The sequence below is a fragment of the Hevea brasiliensis genome, chromosome 6 (genome assembly GCF_030052815.1).
Source record: "Hevea brasiliensis isolate MT/VB/25A 57/8 chromosome 6, ASM3005281v1, whole genome shotgun sequence".
Classification (NCBI taxonomy): domain Eukaryota; kingdom Viridiplantae; phylum Streptophyta; class Magnoliopsida; order Malpighiales; family Euphorbiaceae; genus Hevea; species Hevea brasiliensis.
This window is the reverse complement of record NC_079498.1, coordinates 96,532,752-96,554,894: the sequence shown is the minus strand read 5'-3', so window position 1 is coordinate 96,554,894 and position 22,143 is coordinate 96,532,752. Positions and strand designations below refer to the sequence as shown.

Sequence of the window (22,143 nt, the reverse complement as noted above, 5' to 3'; positions counted from 1 at the left end):
AATCTGTCTTTAAATCCATACAATCTCATTCATGCTCAAATCACATAAGTAAAATTTTCAAATTTCATTAATTTACATAATTTCATAATTTACATGATATATAAATTAATTACATATGAAAAAGCTAATTTATTAATTTACATCACATTCCTATTAATTACCTGTTCATAATATACATTACAATATAATATCTAAGCATTTTATACAAAATATAAAATATAATCTATATGGGCCCTATCTACATGCATTGCTGAGGAGGTGACAACCTTGAATACTTCAGACACTTCTGCAGATCAGAACTCCCAAGATTCCCAGTCAAACGTCCATTGGGTTCTAGCTTCAGTACCTACGCGAAGGAAACAATTCCATCGCGCTAAGCATTGCTGCTTAGTGGTGCAATAATATAACAAGGAAATAATATACAAATAAAGATAGAAATAAAATATAATTCAAATAATTAAGATTTGTTTATACTTCACATGCGGTTTCTAAAATTTAATAAGTTTTATCCTAATTTAGTCTTCTTTGGAAGTGTTTATTTCGCCAATGTACAGTAATAATGTACATAGAAAAATGATCTAAAAATAATAAATTTATGTTTATATTATTATGTAAGTCACATTTGTAATATTTATGTATGTTATAATTTTCTTTGCTAATCTTTTAGCATTTTCTCAATACTTTCTAGGTTGTCTCAGTTTATTTTATAATAAGTAAATTTTAAGATCGGTCCAGTTTATTTCGATTCTTTCTAATAAATAACTATTCTAATTTATTTTAGGTCATCTTACTCATTTATTTAATTTCTAATATTTTTAATTACTAATATTCTCAACTTATTTCAATAAATTTCACTGCCCAAGTAACCTATGACAGGCTGACTAAACTGGATAACGGGTCGTTGGCACTGGACACCACGGTGCCTCGGGCCGTCATACCATGGGACGCAGAACGTCAACCACGTATGCAGTCAGTATGGCTAAAAAGCCATGATAACACATAATCGGGCATAAAAGCCATGAATGTTGGCATAAAGCCATGAATGCGGGCATAAAGCCATGAATGCGGGCATAAAGCCATGAATACGGGCACAAAGCCATGAATACAGACATAAAGTCTTTCGCAGTACTGCTAAAACAATACCCTATTAGCATGCCAAACTATCCAATCTGACACACATGTCTAGGCAATACAAGGGCACATAATATCATTAAATATTAATATATTGTGTTTTATGACTTCATTATTTCATGATAAATTTCATAATTTATACATTCATCATAATATTTATACATTCCTTACATCATTCATATTGATCACAATTCATAACAATGGTTTTCATATACCATTGTACTCAAAACGTTCTTCCTTTCCCTTATAAAGAAAACTAATGTTCCATTCATATTTTCATGTGATTCATTTATTCATTACAATATTTATATGGATTCATAACTCATACAAGGTGTTATTATCTTATTTGTAATGGAAACATAGATCCTAATGTAAAACTCATCCCATTTATACTCAACAATCCATCTAGGTTAATTTTATTTCATATTCAAGTGGTATCACTCATGTTTTATTAGACCTACTAGTAATGGGAATACAAATCTTAACTATATACTCACATAACTTAAATGTTCATTAAGTCATTTAGGTGAATTACTATTTCTATTCCAAGTAATCCATGAATGTTTCATGGATTCCAAATTTCATACCTTAATTTTCTCTACCAATTTTGTTATTATACTTTGTGTCTTTGTATTACTATTCACATTACTATTCACTCAAATTGTTGACTTTTTAATACATAATAAATTTATTGAACCTAAGTTCACCAAGATATCACATTTTGCATTTTATTTTTGTTGGTATTGATTTCCAATACCATTTCAAAGCTTATCTTATGTTATTCAAAATTTTTAGATTTCATGGCCTACGTTTACTGTTCCATTAGTCATTTTTGTAGTGGGAATTTGGCAAAATGATCAACATGAAAGTTATTTCTTATTTTGTCTAGTTTAATTTCTTTTTTTAGATCACTCCATTTGGAGTTTTGTAGCTCAAGTTATGGTCATTTTACCATAACTGGCCGGAGTGACCTGTACCCAGATTTTCTGGGCAATTTGGTTCTGCCAGATTTGGTGACCTAAGTTTGGTTGGCAATTTGACTAGGTTATGCTCAGAATTTAAATTTGTGTTCTTCATGAAAGTTGTTGGTCTATATCTCAGCTTGTTGCTGGTAAAATTTCAGGTCAATTGGACATTTCTACATTGAGTTATGGCCAAATGACCAAATACTGTTCATTTGGTCATTTTGCCAAGGCAGACTGCAGGTCACCCGGATTAGGGCAAATTTTTGGTCCACTTGGTTTGGTTTTCTGGGCATAGTTTCTTCACCAAAGTTGTGCCATTATGTGTCTAGTTTCATGTCCAATTGGCTTTGCACCAATTGAACCTCTACAATTCAAGTTATTACTTCCCAAACCTACTGGACTCATGCCCAGTCCTGCAGGTCACCAAGGGCAGCCCATTCACTCAATTTCCTCATGTCACTCATTTCTAGACTAGAAATGGGCCTCCACCTTATTAATTTCTACATGTAACTTCATTAAATCAAAGTATGCTTAATCATTTTTCCTCTAAAATTTCTATCTCATGCAATATACATGTTACTAGAATGAATAGTGCACTCGAGGCACAATCAAGATCGTAAACAGGGTGCAAAAATAATCACCATAATTTATAGAAACAAGATTTCAAGACCATATTTTCTAGAAATCAACCTTCATATGTTTAACTCAATCTCCAATTGGAATCACATCAAAATCAGATCGGAAATTGCAGAACTAATTAAAAAGGTGCAACCTGTCCAGAATCCAGTACATGCAGGATAGTAGTAAGGAAATGCAAAAATATCAACCAGCAGCTACCACAATTAGCTCTTGGCCATAGCTACAAGGTTTTAGAGCATTCAATAAGCGTTTCAAGGACTCAAGAATCACATCATTTCGAGTTTTGTGGCTCTAGTTATTATTTATTGAAGGTGGCTGTCATTGCAGAAATCACAGTGACGAGTCCACATCTGAGCAATAAAATGTTTTGTCCTCAAACCCTAACCTAACATTAGAATCAGGTCTGCCATAAAACTACAAAGTTTTAGAACATTCCTTAAGGTTTCTTTTGACATAAAAATCACCCTGATCTGAGATCCCTGACCTAGTTATGAATTTTTAAAATTTACTGTTCACACATATACTGTACAGATTCCAGATTTTCACTCATCTATAATTTCCTATGGCACCTAGTTGTAGGATTTACTAATTTCTTTCATAAAACATAGAAATAACTATAAGTTAAAGCACTAACCTTTGTGTGTGTCAACCCAAGCTTAAAGAAAAATCTTTCTCTCCTTTTCTTTTGCTGCCTTAGGCTTGTTCTAGTTGCAAGAAGCAATTTTTGTGAAATCAACAGGTGATTTTATGGTGTGTTTACAAGGAACTTTTAGAGAGAAGTAAAAGCATCCATGGAGAATAGAGAGGGAGAGAGTTTTGGCTGGTTGAAGAAGAAGGGCAGCAGATTGTTGTTTTTCATTTTAACTCATTTTATCCCTTTTTAATTTGTTTATAAGGTGTGTGTTACAATATGATTGGTGGAGGACTTTTAATGACACAATAATGATGCTATAATTTATATTTTATTTCATTTTCTTTTCTACTCATTTTCAATTAAATTTTTAACAATATTTATTCACATTTTAGATCATAATAATTATTTACTTAATTGGACAAGTCGGTCAAAAATCGTCTCTAAAGGCGAAATGATCAAAATGCCCTCCGTTTGGCTTAACGGGCCAAAATTGTCTGTACCGATTGAAAAATTTTTCTAAGCCTTTTATTGGCATTCTAATGCCATAAAAACCTCAATGACTCTTCTCTGAAGTCCCAAAAATTATTTTATGAATTTTCTCCCTGGTCTAGGGCTCCTAGTTGTGAGAACCACAACTTCTTACTAGGTTACCCATCGTTAGGGCACCGGCTCATTTAACTTGGTTGTATTTTATTTCTAAAATTTTTTCTTAATTTTCCTTATACTTATTTGAGTTATTTATGACTCCTCACTCTAGTCTAAATATTTTTTCAGACGTTCTAGCTGTTCAGACCGACACCGGTCACCAGAACAGTAGAATGTGCGGAATTGCTACAGTGAGGGTGTTACACTAAATGTATGCACACAAGTTAAAAAAAAATAAAAGTATTAATAGCTATACAAAACTCCCCCTGAATTTATGCTACAAAACATATTCATAAGATATCCACAATTTCAATATGCAAAATATTAAACTTAATAGTTTGCACACATAAGTCACAATAGTTTGCATACACACTTCTAAAACATAAGTATACATCCATTTTCAAAATATAAGCACACATCCATTTTTACAAAACAAAAGCACACAAAACACACATCCATTCTCCCCCTTTTTGTCATCATTCAAAAAGGAAACAGGAGATATTAATCCAAAAAGAACCAAGTAAGCATAAACTGAAAAACAGTAGCAAACTAAAAAACCATCCAACAACAGTAGTAAACATATTAGTAAACTAAAAAAACATATCATTTTATAAACATTAAACCTTTTGCTCCTTCGAACAGCTTTGGAAGGCACTATCTTCTTCTTGGATGGTTTGGCAGCAGGTGGCTGAGAAACTTGGTCAGCAAAAGCATTATGAGAATCACGCTCCTATGATTCATCCTCATCAGATGGGCTTTGAAGAGTAGTAGCCAGAGTCTGATGTGGATTGGACACTGTAGACTTAACTTTTTTCTTACTCTTCTTAGCCTGAGAAGCTTCAACTATAGAAAGTTTAGGTGGAGTACTCTCCTGCTGATCCTTTAGATAATCTTCCTTCTTCTGTGTAGACTCAACTGCAGGTTCTGCAATTTGTTCACTCTCAAGTTCAACAGTAGGTTCAACTACAAGTTCTACAACCTGTTCACTATCATGCTCAACAACAGGTTCAACTATAGGTTTTGTAACATGTTCACTTTCATGCTCTACAGTAGCAGTAGACTCACTAAGCCCAAAGGCCTCCACACTCAACATTACCATGATCAAATGCACTACCATCATGAGTAGAAGGAATATCTACGTGTGCATCAGTCTCAACTCTAGTTGCAAAATCAGTTCTGTCACACTTTATGTAATGATCGGGCTCCCACCACTAGAGAAATTGTCTGCTTTGGTCATAAGCCTCATAGTTTTGTCCCATAGCCCAGTGCCTCCACCGAACTTTGCCTACCGATAACCCATTAAATACATTATAAGGGATTTTAAAACAATTTTCTTACTTTTTGAAGGTGGTGAGCATTTTTAGTAGGAATTAAAAACTTTTATTTGAAGTTAAACCACATATCAAATTTTTAATCAATTTAAAGTTTCCGTAAATTTTATAAAAATTTCGGCAAAGTGCCGTCTATAATTGGGAAAAACCAGTTCTTCAAAACCTGTGAAAACACTCACAATGAAAACACTCCCAATGATTTCAAAACCGGTTCTTGTCTCAAAACTGCATTAACTTTTGATCTTGACCCTGACCCTGATGGCGATGCAGGTGCTGATGCTGTTCCTGATGCTGAGCCTGATCTTGATCTTGATCCTGATCCTATATTTATTTCTCAATAGAAGAGAATTAGGTTCTGCTTGAATCCATTTCTACGAAATATACTTCTTATGGGCAGAGTAAAACTATAATTGAATATACAATGAAAACCATGTCATGGAAACTATGCCTACATTTATGATTCCGAGCTTCACATCACATTCCAATGCGGTGAACTATGTAAAAAATTAATTCTATAAAAGAATTTGAATTCCGTAAAAGCACCATTTATCTGCAGTGTGAGTCAAATCTTTTTTGTACAAAAATCATATAGGTTGGGAAACAATAACAACTTCTTTGTTTCTGTATACAATTCTGTGATCAGGAGATGCATTTGCACTTGCTCTTGAATCTAGCATTTCCATCAAATTTCTGAACATCTAGTACAGGGTCAGACACCTCAATTTTCTCTATGAAAATTATGCTAACAGTAATAAAAATCTTAGGAAAGAAAGAGAGAGATGAAGCAAGGTTTTTGAATATTGCAGATAATTCAGTGATAAGAATATCTAGTTCATAGTCTATCCAGCTAATTATTGTTGATGAGAAGGGAGTCTTGTGAGTAAAATATCGGCAAGGGTTTGTGTCAAATTTGTAAAGTTTTCACTCAAATCTTGCTACTGTACATTTCTTGTTCCTGGCTTTATATTTTGATACACAAATATACATTTCTTTTTCCTTAGCTGGTTGTTTCTGAATAACAAAGCATTCTGTCATTCGATCATATCATATATACCAGAAAGAAGCCTATCCAATCATAAACAAAATCTAAATAATTTAAAAACAGATTGTGATCACTAGAATAGGCCATACATGCTTAACACTAACAAGAATAATCATTTATAATCAGCAACTCCAAACCATAGGATAAAGAGACTAATGGCGACTAAAACCTAAAATGTTTTCTTCAAGATGCACCAAACAATACCCCAAAAGCCATTGAAAAACGAAGATGAAGCCATTAAAAAGAAACCAAATTTTGATCAAAATCATCTTACGTAGAGAGAATGCACCAAAATTTATATTTTATAGGTAAAATGAAAGGAATGAAAACTCACCATAAGATGGTTCTTTATCATAAGATGCTTCTTTATCGCTAATGTTGCGCTGGAGCCTCTTCCTATTCAACAAACCAAAACAGGGACAATGACCCATTTCCAGAAACAAGGAACATCGATAATTGAACGTAGAAGGGAAAAGAAAATGTGAGGGAGAAAATGAAAATTCTTTATAAGGTGTCACAGGGAGTGCAGTTGATAGCTAATGATTTCAGAGGAGAAATGAAGATGATCACGATGATGATGATCCATTGAGATATAGATATGTGACAAAAGGGATGAATAGAGAGTTTTAGGAAGGGGGTTTATATGTATATATGGTCCAGATTCTCTGCCAGTTTTCCTAGCAACCAAACAAGACTCTACCGTATACGGCTAGAATCTAGGTTTTGTCTTCTAATGTACGTACATGACGTCAACCCTTCCATTAATCATTAGAAATTTAGAATTTCTTTTTCTGGATCAATCTTTTTTTTAATTTAATAAAAAGTGGTATTAGGAAATTAATTTTTAGATTTATTCTCAAATAGAAATTAAATAATTAAGGCTAAATTAAAGTTTTGATTAATAAAATACAAAATAAATCTATTTATTAACTAGAATTCCCATTTAGTCACTTCTTTATTGGTAGCTTAATTAGATAAAGTTTAAATAGTTAGTGGATGGTGTTAAATATTTAAATTACTGAATTTCTTCCTCCATTCAAAATAAATAAAAAATAATTCTGAGAATAAGTTTATTTTTTAGCTCGGAATACTACTAATTAATCATAATAATAACAATAGTAAAAAAAAATAAGATTTATGGCAAGCTTAATGTGAATATATTAATTACCTTGAAAGTGTTAAAAATAATTTAAAGAATTAAAGAAAGTAATCATACATCATTTAAATAGTAATGATAGAAATGGCAACGGAACATATCAAGAGTTTTCTTATGAAAACTTTTCTTTTTTCTTTTAATTTTATATTTAAATATATCATTATACAATATAAATTTATTTTTAAAAAAAATTATAAAATAGAAATATAAGTTTTATACGTAATCTTAATAATATATATATATATATATAATTTTTTAATTTATAATATTTAAATGCTTTAATATGTAAAAATAAATTAATTTTTTAATAAAAATAATATATTATTATTTTAGCAGGAAAAAGTTCTCCCATCTCTGTTAACAAAACATGCTTCAATTTTGTTGAATTCCTTCTCTTCTTATATTGTAATTTATCTTAAAAATCTGAAACACACTACAATTAAAATAAAATTTTCTCAATTTGTCCATTACCATAAAAGGTAGAGTCCTCATGATATATGATAATTCTTTTATTTAATAATTTTCTTTTTCAATAATTTTAAAATATATATTAATTATAAACTTATTAAAAAGAAAATAATTGAATAAAAAAAAAACACACACAAATAGAAAAAAAAAATTTATACACTTTTAAATAATTCTTTTTATTTTATTGATGCGCGTCGTTGGTAGTAATATTTTCAAGAGTATTTAACTGTACTTTTTTACTGTATTTTTTACAAAAAAGCTATTGACTTAATGTGTTATAAAAACTTTATTATAAATGGCGATTTTAAGATTAAATAAAGTTTTTTCTGTAGAATTTCTGACACACGTGTGTTTAAAAATTTTCTTCAAATTGGAGTTTTCTTTGTTATGAAACTTTTTATAAAACATCTTTTCTCAATAACATTTTATTAAGTAAACACTATTTTTAAAATTATTTCAATGATAAATTTTAATTGCTATCTTTAAGCTTATATGGTTATAACACTACAGTACTGTAATTTTATAATGTAACATAAAATTTTTTAAACTTTTAAATTTTGTACAGTAAATAAAATCTCTCTAACTTTCCATTATTGATTTATTTGTTAATAACTCCCACACAATGTTTAATCAATATTTTTCTCTCCTCTTTTTATGCAAAGTGTAAAATTATTCTCTGTGCACGTGAAAAATTATTCTATCTATAGAGAGGAGAAGAATTCAATCTACATATGGCTTGAGAAAGATAAGAGAAATACAGATTAAACTCCATGATGGAACTATTCAGGTCAGCGTCTAACAGAAAAATCGATAATTAGAGGTTAGAGAAATTTTACTGTGCAAAATATGAAAGTTGATGAAGTTTGATATTACATTTTTAAGTTAAGGGACTGTAATATTATAACTAAATAAGTTCAATGATGGTTGTTATAATTTATTCATAATTTTAGATACATACTTAGATTTGTAAATAATTTATTTTTTACATTTTTCTAATAATTAATTTAATGTTATGATTTTGAAATCCTATCAATCAATATATTTTGTCAATTTCATCATGATGGACACAACTCTTAATTACAAGATGCCCCAACAATAGCAACTTGTGAATCTCCTTCAGAAACCTCTACAGCATCACATGCAAAGCATGGACTTCTAATACTTTAGGATTAAGACCACATTTTCACCCAAAAGCTTTATTATTTTAAGTCTTCCATGATAAATAGGAAAAACTCATTAATTGTTAAAAGTCCATTTGATGAAAAGAACTTTTTTAAATATATTAGATAGATAATATTTAAAAAATGATTTAAAATTAAATTTGATAAATTTTACCTATAAAAACACTAAAATAACTAAATAATTATTTTTAAATTTTTTACTACGTTTAAAATGATACTTGTTCCTTGAAAAACATTTTTAACCTTTGAAACCTCAAAGCCAAACAGCCACAAAGCTAAACTGAGAATTCTATTGATCATTACCTAAAAAATACAAACAACATTAGGTTACAGGAATATTAATCAAATATGGATAGTCAATTGCTGATTAATATTTCAGAAATAAAATGAAAATTTCTTTGCTTTACTTTCTATTCATCACTTAATTCTCTCTAATACATCAATAGTCTTGAACTGACTGCAGATAAGTTTCTATTGTGCTGTCTTGGGCGATTTTCAACTGAAACCTTTTCATTTGTTTCCCAAATGGAAATGCTGCAACTCTAGAAAATTATGCTCATATAATCAAAACAGTTTTCACTGTACTTTTCTTTGACTTACAGAAAGACCGAAGATGAGCCTCGTCAACTGTGCCAAAACCAGATAGTTTGATGCCAAATGCCATTAGCCTGCGGATGTCCCGTGGAATAGGGGATTGCCAAAGACCATCCCACCAAGCTGGAGGGAGAAGGGGTGTGAAAGCACATTGATTGGGCTGGTTCCTACAACTCAAAGGACCAGCAAATCTATTCCAAACATGTCCCCACCCAACCTGCAACTTTAAACCACCTGTTAACAAATTACTTTGGAAGCTGCTCAAGAATGAAAAACTTGAACCAGTAGAGTTTTCCCTGCCAAAAGAAAAAGAAAATGCATTAGCTGCTACTGAAGCATTCCATAAAACAAATTCGCATATAAAACTGGAAGATAAGCAAGAAAATATCAATTATTTAGTGCATGTTATTTTATTTTGAATCGAACTGAAGTTTTCAAACAATGTTTTATGTTTACCACAATTTAACTATTAATTTAAAATCTGAATAGCAAATAATAGGAGAAATCAATGAAATACCTAGGTGGTTTGCTGCCGCCAATGCTGCAATTAATTGTGCATAGGTAGTCCCAACACGTCTCTGAGCACCAGAGACAACAGTATGTTTTGCACGTGATGCAAGAAAGAAGTCCACAAATGCAACCCATCTGGGTGCAGGGCCCCAATCCTTCACTCTAAAATCTAAACTGTGCGATAGGTTAACACTTTGAGAGATGTTTCCTTGGAAATGTTTATAATCAAAATAAAGAACCTGGAAAAAGCAAGTCATTCATAATTCAGAATGAGCAATCCCATGATCTTGGATCTGAAATCAACTCAAACTTAATTTTGAATCTAGAATAAAATTAACTCAATCAACATAAGTGGAGAATGTTATTGCATTGCCAATTAATATTACATTAAAATTTTAGTTAAAGAGAAAAGCATTAAGGTTTTGGTTGAACATGAACAATAATTTTCATTGCATGGGCAAATCATTGCTACTAACAGCATCATTTTGTACATCAAGTAAATTACCTCTGCAAATCCATTTATGTTTGGAAGAATACTTCTTATAAAAGATGGAGTATCTGATACTAAAACCACCCTAGGCCTTGAAGTTTGGCGTAGATTACGCAAGGCTTTTTTGATGCAGTTCAATGCTGCCTGTGTGGCTCTCACTGACCTGAAATATAAGATGAAACTTTTTTTTTTTTTAAATGCCCATGAAAAGGTTAACATCTTCTTTCCATCTTTGCTTTTATCCCACAACACATCAAGCATATTTAACTCTTCTAAAGGATTTAGGGCCCTAACAAAGCATAAAGAATGGGAAAAGGAAAAAATAACAATGATCAAACTTGATGGATGAATCGTGCAATTACCAGTGATCACTAGACCCAAATTATACAGAAAGGCTCAAATGCTTTTGAGCCCCAAAAATAGAGAAAAGATGCAAAAATTAACTATTATCTTCTTGATACTTGTATGGAACTTGCTAACAATATAATAACAATACCTGTTCATAAGCATCCGCATGTGCAATGATACATCAGGATCTGCCCCACCACCAAGAACCCTGTTGACTGCTTCCACAACATCTTCTGAAGGGGATACGAGAACTTTCATCAACTCCCCAAAAACATTAGGCCGAGATTGAAAATCTTCTGGCTTTCCAAATAAATCAGAAGCTGCATCTCTCATTTCACGGTATACGTTCTTCAAGAAAAATTGACAGGCCACAGCATCTGTTGTATTTTGAAACCTGCAGTTCTATAGTCATTAGTCAAACATAAGTGATGATGACAAGAATAACTCATATAAAAAATGTTCTCACTTTACCATATGATTGGTTGCTTCCACTTTCTCCAATTGCTGCAGAGGACATATGTTTTAGCTGGCTTCTCAAAGTCATCAATCCTCATTACCAGATGCCTTCCATAGTTCTTTACACAACCATTTTTTCGCCACAGGTGTTTGACTTTCTTCAATGTGAAAGAATGATTGCTATAAGAAATATAATTGCCAAAAGGATATTTGCCCCTGACAAGTAGAAGTGAAGCAATAATCAGTACTAATAAAAAAACCAGACATCTCCAAATTTTATAACTATTACATGCTCTGTTGTGCCATGGAGACCACCAATTTTGGAGGACATATCAAATATGTCTTCTTCCTACAATGTCAATGATGCATTCAAGAAAAACAAGATTTAGGATTTTTTATTTCATTTTTAATTATGAAATTCAGATTTTGCTTATACATTTCTATATAGTAAGTTCAAGTTCAGATACTATTTAAGAATTTTAATAATCAATTTTGTTTGACCATACTAATACTATATATAGTATTTTTTTTTTAGAATTTTCCTAGTTTGGGATTCCCAATCCTAGTAAGTGTAGTATTAGTTCTCTATAATCACCCAAGTATTTCTTAGTTTTTTATAATGATATTTTTGAGTATTTGAGTATTTCTTCCCCTCTGCTGCTACAGTACCTGGGTAATGTTCACGGCACCAAGAATCTCCTATTTCTTTTTCCTTTTTTCACTGTAACAAGCTCTGTTTCAATTTCCTAAATCATTCAAATTAATGTTTAATTGAGACATTGTCATGGTACACTATCCATGTGGTGTTACTGTTGGGCGCCATTTCTGAACTCCACAATACATCTTGGGCTTATCTAAGGGGCAATAGTGACAGAGAGTATGAAATGATGCTAGCAAGCAGATAATGCAAAATCCTAGTATTTGCTGAAAGTTATAATTATAATTCAAATGAAAAACAGAAAGGCTTGAGAAAGAACCAATATGCCTGGTCTGCCCAATTATCAGGGACCGGTTCAACATTATACTTAATGCCGCAGCATTTAAGATCTTGTACATTTCATTGCCAAAACCTGCCTCTGATGCCTTCCCAAAGACAAAGCCATGTTTGCAGAACTGCTCTGGAGGAAGATTTTGAATTCTTGAAGCACCTAAAACAGAACAAAAATATGTCAGTCCCAATTCTCATAAGGTTTACCATAGGGAATAACCTTTCCATGAACCACAAAAACATGATAGACAAAGGTTTTATAATCAATGCACCAAGGTGCAAATGACAACTCTTCACGTAGTAAGTGCGAACCAAGATCTCAATGATGCAATTTTATCCTCAACAATGAAAAACAATTTCCAAAATAAGGCTAAAACAAAGCATTTCATACTCAATTGGACAATATATGAAATTTACTTCGTCACTTTTCCTCAATTTCTGTTAATAAAAAATTAATAACAACGTCATTTTGAGTCTCCTTCTCCCCTTTTTCTCTCGCCAAGTCTTGCATTTTCTCGGTAACCAAACAAAACGTAATTCAAATAAAAAAATTTAAAAAAAAAGTACCGTTCACAGCGAAGTGCTCCTGGATGATTCTTCTCACTCGTAGACTCTCCTTCCAGACGGCTCCCTTGAAACTCTCGCCCATTTCTTCAACCGTAGCGCACGATTTTAAACCTCCACTTCTCTGTTTATAAACATCCTTTACTTCAGAAATGGTGCCATTTCGTAAGGCAAAGCTTGAATTTAGACCTCCTCTCACTCCACCTCTATCATCTCCTTCTACCTCGAGACTCGAAAGAAAAACGGCGCCGTGAGAGGGTGGATCAACAGATCTCAGTATAAGCATGAGTAAGCCAAAGCCGGTGAAAACGGCACCCGCGACGGGAATGACTGTATGGACACTCTCCTCCTCCTCCTGGATCCATGGTAATATCTCATTATTCTCTTCTTTTCCTGGGTCTCTGTAACTGGCGTTTATAAGAGACGTCTGTCTGGTGTAGAGACTAGAGCAGTGGAGTTTCTTGTCGGTGGAATTTCTTTGTCTCTTTTCTTGGCATGGAGAAAGTGGCAAGTTGGGCTTGGATGGCTGAGCCTTCGTCAAGCTGAGCTTCAGTTAAAGAAAAGACTCAGAGCTGGAAGCTCGGCTTGTTGAGCTTCCCCCTTTGACTCGTCATATTTAGGACTTGTTTAGATTAAGCTGTTTTATATTAAGTGTTTAGTAAAATTATATTTAATTATTACTGTTAATATATAAAATAACTAATAAAGGTATATATTATATAATTTATTTTATTATTTAAATAAATATAAAATTATAAATTTATTACATTATATTATTTATTTTATTATTAAATTAAATATATAATTATTAAATTAATATATTATATTATTTAAATAAATATATAATTATTAATCTTTTATATTATATCATTTATTTTATTATTGAACTAAGAAAATAATTATTTTTCTAAGATAATTAAATAATTTTAAAAATATAGATAAGATAATAAAATAATTATTATTGTTACTAGAAAAATTTATAATTAATTTTAAGTTTTTGGATATAAATAAATATTTTATATTTTATGTTATTAATGAAAAATATTTTAACAAAGTTGAAATATATTAATTAAAATATTAAAATTATAAATAAAAAAATAAAAATATTAATAATATTAATTTTCAAGTTAAATAAAAAAGGATAACAAAATCAAATAAAAAATAAAACCATATCATATCATCGGTGATAAGAAACTTTCTGTTTGGATTAACTGTTGAATACAACTTATAGCTGTTAGCTGATAACTGATAGCTAATGATAGCTGTTTTATATTAATTGTTTGGTAAAATTATATTTAGCTGTTGCTGTTAATATGTGAAATGACTAATAAGGGTATATATTATATAATTTATTTTATTATTTAAATAAATATAAAATTATAAATTTATTACATTATATTATTTATTTTATTATTAAATTAAATATATAATTATTAAATTAATATATTATATTATTTAAATAAATATATAATTATTAATCTTTTATATTATATCATTTATTTTATTATTGAACTAAGAAAATAATTATTTTTTTAAGATAATTAAATAATTTTAAAAATATAGATAAGATAATAAAATAATTATTATTGTTAATAGAAAATTTTATAATTAATGTTAAGTTTTTGGATATAAATAAATATTTTATATTTTATGTTATTAATAAAAAATATTTTAACAAAGTTGAAATACATTAATTAAAATATTAAAATTATAAATAAAAAAATAAAAATATTAATAATATTAATTTTCAAGTTAAATAAAAAAGGATAATATGGTCAAAATAAAAAATAAAACCAGATCAGCTATCGGCTGATGAGAAACAGCTCTAAAAATAGAGCTAATACAAACCGCAGCTGATGGATATCATATCAGTTGCCCATCAGCTATCAGCTCTACTTTTTTAAGCTTATCAAACACCACAATTTACCTGTTTGGGTGTCTATCGACTATCAGCCGAATCCAAACCAAACACGCCCTTAATAAAAACTTTTTCTTGTTCTCTAAAATTCCCTATTATTCTTTCTCTGCCAACGACTTTTGCTCCGGTTCCTCAGATCCACGTTTACAACAACAGGGTTGGCTGATTTAATATATATATTAAATTTAATTATAATAAATGTTAGATTTAATAATGGCTAGTGGAAATTCGATGAACATTATTTTAAGGTAAGTTTAGCAATATCATAGCTCAAGTTAGTTCTAAAGATAATTGCATGTTGTAATGTAAGATTATTTACACCATAATTTAGTTTTATTATTTTGAACTTAAATTAATTAATAAGTTTAAAATATAAAATTAAATTATTTAATTAAAATAATTCGATCTATAATTCAAACTAATGAAAAACATAAGGCATATTATAATAATTATTCTTAAAGAGAGGCAATTAAGGTGGTTACGTGGATTACGGAAGTAGTTACAAAATAATGGGATGCTACCTAGTCGTTTCCTAAGAATAAGTAGCAGTGATGGCTGAGGTGGCGAAAGCGATGCAAGGAGTGGTTGCGATTTTAGTGGGCAAGTAACAGAAGCAATGGTTATAATTGGATAAATCATATTTGTTCGCCGATTTTCACTTGATTCAAGTTCTTGGTCATCAAACAACTCAATTCTATAGATAGAGTATCAATAGAAAAGGAGTCCACATTAGCAATATAAAACCGGTCCCAAACCTACTCTATGTACACCCCTTGTTGCAATTGTATCTCCTCTTGCAAGTGCTGCATTTGTTGCTATTTTGATCATTCCTTTATCCACTTACTATCGTAAGAAGAGAAAAGACACGTTCCAGGCTCCAAGTTCCCTAGTCATTCACCGAAGAGATCCATCTGATTCAGATAACATGGTTAAGACTGTTGTTGCCATGAACACCAACGGAAGCACTTCAACATTAACAGGGAGTGGTTCTGCAAGCAGAAATAGTAGTGGCATCGGTGAGTCCGATGTCATCGAAGCAGGAAATATGGTCATATCAATTCAAGTTCTTCCAAACGTGACAAAGTATTTTTGCCCGGAGAATGAGCTTGGCCGTGGTGGCTTTGGAGTGGTTTATAAAGGGGAATTGGATGATGGCACAAAAATAGCAGTAAAAAGAATGGAGTCCGGTGTGATTAGCAGCAAAGCGTTGGATGAATTTCAGGCCGAGATTGCTGTTTTTTCAAAGGTCCGACATCGTCATTTAGTATCACATTTGGGTTATTCAATTGCAGGCAATGAGAGAATCCTTTTTTATGAGTATATGCCTCAAGGAGCTCTCAGTAAGCATCTTTTCCACTGGAAAAGCCTGAAATTGGAGCCTCTTTCTTGGAAGAGAAGGCTAAATATTGCCTTGGATGTTGCTAGAGGAATGGAATATCTTCATAATCTAGCTCACAGAAGCTTCATACATGGACATCTTAAATCATCAAATATCTTACTTGGTGATGATTTCAGGGCAAAAGTTTCAGATTTTGGACTGGTAAAACTTGCTCCTGAAGGGAGAAATCCATGATGAACAGGCTTGCTGCGACTTTTGGATACTTGGCGCCAGAATATGCTGGTAAGAATATTATTCTGCATTCTTTGGATCTGCTGCAGTTACAATGTAACAGCTTAAGTGATATACATTTTATGAAAAACTCTTAACTCTTTCCCCCTGAAATTTCTAATGACTTTTAATTTGGAGCTAAATGGTAGTTATCAATATCGTTGAATCCATGCAGGTTTATGGGGATCAAATATATAATGTGATAAGCATACTGCTTCATGAGAATTATTCTAGTTGATGTCATGATTTTGGGATTGAAGTAATTAGAAATTTGCTTTTTTTTTTTCCTTATTGAAAATCATTAAAAGGTTTTATTTAGTTTTAATCACATGTTAAAACTTTTGGCAGTTCAGAAGAACTAAAAAAATTGATGTAATTTTAAAATTTGATTGCTGTGAAAATTTCATGCTTATAAGACATGTAATATTGATTAACAAATTGCAATTTTGGTATTTATTCAATAGAAAATGACATTGCTAGAAGAATTCACCCAACCAATTAACCAACTCTCTCAAAAGTTTTTGATTCAGAGGGAGATTCTTTCCTGCAATGCTAGTTTAGTATAAACTTGAACTTCTTTATTCTACTTGAACTATGCCATTATCCTGGTGACACTGATTTTCTCATGCTGATTTTTGTAGTGACAGGAAAAGTCACAACCAAGGTTGATGTCTTCAGTTTTGGGGTTGTGTTAATGGAGCTGCTGACTGGGTTGATGGCACGTGATGAGGACAGACCAGAGGAAAGTCAGTACTTAGCTGCATGGTTCGGGCATATCAAATCAGATAAGCAGAAACTTAGGGCTGCCATTGACCCTGCCCTTGAAGTCAAAGATGAAACATTTGAAATTTCCATCATTGCTGAACTTGCTGGGCACTGCACAGCAAGAAAGCCCAGCCAAAGGCCGGATATGAGCCATGCAGTGAATGTACTAGCCCCTCTTGTTGAAAAATGGAAACCATTGGATGATGATATCGAAGAATATTGCGGTATTGATTATAGGCTTCCACTTAAGCAGATGGTGAAAGGCTGGCGGGAAGCAAAAGGGAAAGATTTCATTTATGTGGACCTAGAAGACAGCAAGAGTAGTATCCCAGCAAGGCCAACAGGCTTTGCAGAGCCTTTCACTTCCGCAGATGGTCGGTAAAGAGGTTTTTCACTACCTTTTCTATCGGGTGTTCTTTTGGTAGGTAGTATGGTCTGTTGTTTTGTTTCTGAATTTAATGTCAATATGCTGTGCTGTCAATGCTTATATGGTGGATTGTGCATTCCAAACGTTTATGAGCTTTTATGTAGGCTTTGAATTTTTAGTTGGTGAGATTGCTATTGGTGATGTAGATAGAGAATAATGATAAATGCAAACTTCTTGTTTGATTATTTCCTTGTCCTTCCATAGAGGTTATTGCAGTCTGCCATTGTTGCTGAATTGAGTTCTCATTTGAGCTTTAGATGAGTTCAGTGTGTGCATTTGGCTCTTCTCAATGAGATATTGATTCCAATATCAATCCACTTCCAGTGGCCATTGCCAATGCCTGACCCAAAAACATCATAGGACCAAATGGTGGGTCCGTTTTTCATGTCCTTTTTCACTTTCCAGTTGCTGAAATGGAATGCTTTATGCTATTACTGTCACTGCACCTACATATATATAAAACAGATGCTGATAGGATTGATGTGAATTTCTGCTACAAAGACTAATGTATGTCTGATCCATGCTTGCCCATTTGGGTGGCTTCTTCTTCATTTAGGACAACTAGCGTGTTAGTTTCAGGGTTTTGGTCTCATTAGGGTGACAAATTATGCTTCTTCTGACCAATCAAAAGCAATAATATGGCCAATAAATGGCGGGTTGTGCTGTATGGTGATTGAGATTGTTTGTTTAGAGCCTCAAAAATTGTTCACGTCTCCCTACATCTTAACAGATATTAATTCTTAACAGAATTAGGGAATAATTCTGAACAAACTTAACAGGTGTATGAAACAATGATAGTATTTTCTAAATAATCAGCTTCACATATAAATCAGGGTTGGGTTAATTGGCAAGTAAATTTACTTATTGATCCCAACAAAACTCTTTGTTAAGACTTGCAATGGCGAATCTAATTCTACACTTTTTTTTTTTTTTTGACAAAGAAATCAAATTCTACACTTGAGGGGCGAATCTCTTGGCTTATGAAATTTTATATTGGCAAAAGCCCTTTTAAGCCATAATTACTTTGAGAGTTAAATAAGTTTTTGTCAATTATAACAATTATTTTTTGAGTCAAATAAGTTTTTGTCAATTTAATTTATCCTTTTAAGCCATTGGTAATTAATTTTAGAGTCAAATAAGCTCTTATCAATTTAGTTGATTTTTTAAGCTCTTAACAATTACTCTTTGAGTCAAATAAGTTTTTATCAATTTAATTTATCCCTTTAAGCCATTCTTTTAAGCCATTGACAATTCAAATAAGTTTTGTCAATTTAATTGATACATTTAAGTTCCTATGAATTGAAAATTCACTTTTACAAGCCCCCACTTGACGTAGTATATATTCCATTAAACGTGAGTCCAGGTGCTCAATGCCACTGGGTCATGCAGCTCTTAAAACTCCTCTTCTACATTCAGTACGTGACAATGCTGAAAAGCACTGAATTTAGCATAACGCCCATATTTTCATTCATTTGTATCCTATTAATAGAATTAAGTCAAAAAAGAAGAAAGAGAAAGAGTGCTCTTAGGTTATGTAACAAAAATAAATGTCAATTAAATGTTAGGTAAGTGCATTTTGACTTAAATTTTTAGCGTTTTGACTCTAAAAGTAATTGTAAGGACTTAAATGTATCAACTAAATTAACAAAGGCTTGTTTAACTCTATTAATAATTGTCAGGAGTTTAAATAGGTATAAGAGCTTATTTAACTCTAAAAATAATTGTGCTCTTTAATTTTCAATACTAGTTTACAATTATATGCAAACTAGTCCAAAACTCATGCGTTGTGGGGAATTAATATGCATTAATTTTTAAAAAAATTATATAGGATAAAATATAATAATTTTTAAATTATTTGACATTTGAAATAAATTAAAAAATTTTATTTAAAATATATAATTTAAATAAAAAGAGTAGAGTACTGTAAGGAAACTTCTGGATTTCTTATATATATTGTTGAAAAATATAATGAATAAATATAACACTATTTTAAAAACCTTTGTTACTTCATGTCTTTAACTATCTTTATAGTTTTTTTTTTCCCTGCATTTACTTTTTTTTCAAAATAATAATTGCTAAATTCTAAATAACAAAGATAGATAGATATATATATATATATATATATATATATATATATATATATATATAGAAAAACTATGTTGAAAATGCCAAACAATTAATATGATTTAAAGATACCATACTACTCCTTTAGTATATGTTAAATAATTGAACTATATACAGACACATGCATGCAAGTGATACAATTGCTAACTTACCCAAACAGAATTTGCATAATGTTGCTTAGTTGATAGCCTTGTTGATGTATTTGTCAGCTTCCCTCCAAATTAATACTATTTCTTATTGAGATGTAACACATACTTAATTAGTTGTTCTTGCTTTGGTCTTGATTGTATCCTTCATCTTTGCCCCTTTTTTTCACTTAGCATGTCATGACTTAGGCCAAATATATTGGGGAGGTCAATCTAACCGAATTTAGGTTGGTTGTACCCATGCTAAATTTTTCCTGGTTATTATTATGAAAAAAATTTTTTGCTTATAAAAAAAATTCAGAAACAACAAATCAAGTTGGAAGATTTTGTCTAAACCCCACCTGACATGCCTCTTCTGGAAATCACTTGCCATTATGAGGCCCCTTCAACAGGAAAGCAGAAAAGATGTCTGCTTTAATGAGTTCTCAACAAAATGTGATTATAATATCTGTTTATGAACAAATCCAACCAATGCAGGCCTATGAACGTAACCTGGCAATGCAAATGCCATCCAATTTTCACTTTCAGCAGGTTTTCTTTATATTATATTATGTAATTTAAATTTTCTAAGTAAATGGGGAAAAAAAAAGTGTTAATCAATTAACTTTGTTAATAACATAATGCCTCACTACTTTGCAATTCAGAATGAGAACAGAGCATAACAAATATCCTACGATCAATTTTGAAGAAAAAGAATTGCGTCTATGGTTACCGGGTCCTGGAGGCAATGCAAATGAAAGTGAGATTGCCAAGAGTAATAATATTACAATATCTCCATTTCTAATGGTGCTTAGTTTTTCATCCAATAGGTGGCATACATAGAATTTTTAAGCAAATCTTTATAAATATTTCCCATCTTATAGCTACCATATACTATAACATAGGATTTCAAAATTCCCAAACAACAAAAACATAATTTGTAACACGCTACAGCTAAAGGGTTGGGAGGGTTTATACGTAAAAGATTACCAAGTAAGAGAAGAGAAGCCATTGAAACTAAAGCAGAGGAACGAGGGAGACAGAAGATAAAAGAAAATGAATGTTAAGTCCCCCCAATGAAAAAAAAAAAAATCACATGCATGAATCAAAAACCTGGTTAAGCTTATTGGTAGAATCTCAATCTAACCATAGTTTGAGCATGTGAACAGAACCCAAAAATCAAAAAGAAAAGAATAAACTACACTATCGAATAAAAGAGTCAAAGGAGAAGCTAGTTACATGATTTTCAATGGTTATATATGAGTTAAAACAGAATGGTGCGCTATCAACCTTGGCATTGATGGCTGCAACTGTTATCCAACATAGCCATATTCTTGGAATTCATTCTGCAAACTCAAGCTTCCAGCAGAGAAGGAATTAAATGAGAAAAGCATTTAAAGGAGGAATCTTTAAGGTACAGCTGTTACAGCATGCGCATACAACATCCTCACCATATATATATATGGAATTATAACGGCATATGGTTCATCTTCGTCAGATGCTGTTTTGGTACCAAAGTCAGACATGGATATCCATTTCCAATAGCTTCAATGTGCAGGATTGTGAAGGGCCCTTGGGTTTTTTCGCTTTCATATGTTGACACTTGCGGGCAAGAGATTTGCCAACTTTGATGTTACCTTATGCAGTCTATTTCCGTATCTTAGAATTGATGCCATATTCTATGAAGTACTAATAATTAAAAATTATACAACTAATAATACAAAATCATCTGCATAATCTGAAAGGAAAAAATAACACAAATATTAGATTGCTTACAAGCCAAGGACACAGCAAGTGACTTCCTGGTCTTTATCGAGGCATTTCTCTGGATTTGGATCCCTTCTTACACTGAGAAACACCACATTCATTCTCCTTTAATCATCTCATTGATATGTGCTTTGACGACTCTAACAGCTAAAAGGCTTAAAGATTATTAAAGGAGAGAATAGGAATCGTTGTAATTGACGCAGAACAATGAGGGGGGCAGAGCAAAAGAAGAAGACGGAATTATAACGGAAGGAAAGGCATGATGC

General features: G+C 31.6%; 1 protein-coding gene and 1 pseudogene across 1 annotated transcript; one reads left to right on the top strand and one right to left on the bottom strand.

The window, feature by feature from the left end:
- Positions 1-10,223: 10,223 nt before the first annotated feature.
- LOC131180844 (uncharacterized) lies at positions 10,224-13,734 on the bottom strand. The gene is made up of 6 exons (XM_058148669.1): positions 13,146-13,734; positions 12,576-12,738; positions 11,606-11,806; positions 11,283-11,528; positions 10,802-10,949; positions 10,224-10,535 (listed from the first exon to the last, which is right to left on the bottom strand). Exons 1-6 carry the CDS (start codon positions 13,426-13,428, stop codon positions 10,239-10,241), a joined length of 1,338 nt encoding a protein of 445 aa, XP_058004652.1. The 5' UTR covers positions 13,429-13,734; the 3' UTR covers positions 10,224-10,238.
- A 2,009-nt stretch (positions 13,735-15,743) lies between these two features.
- LOC131180994 (receptor-like kinase TMK3) lies at positions 15,744-17,816 on the top strand (annotated as a pseudogene).
- Positions 17,817-22,143: the final 4,327 nt, after the last annotated feature.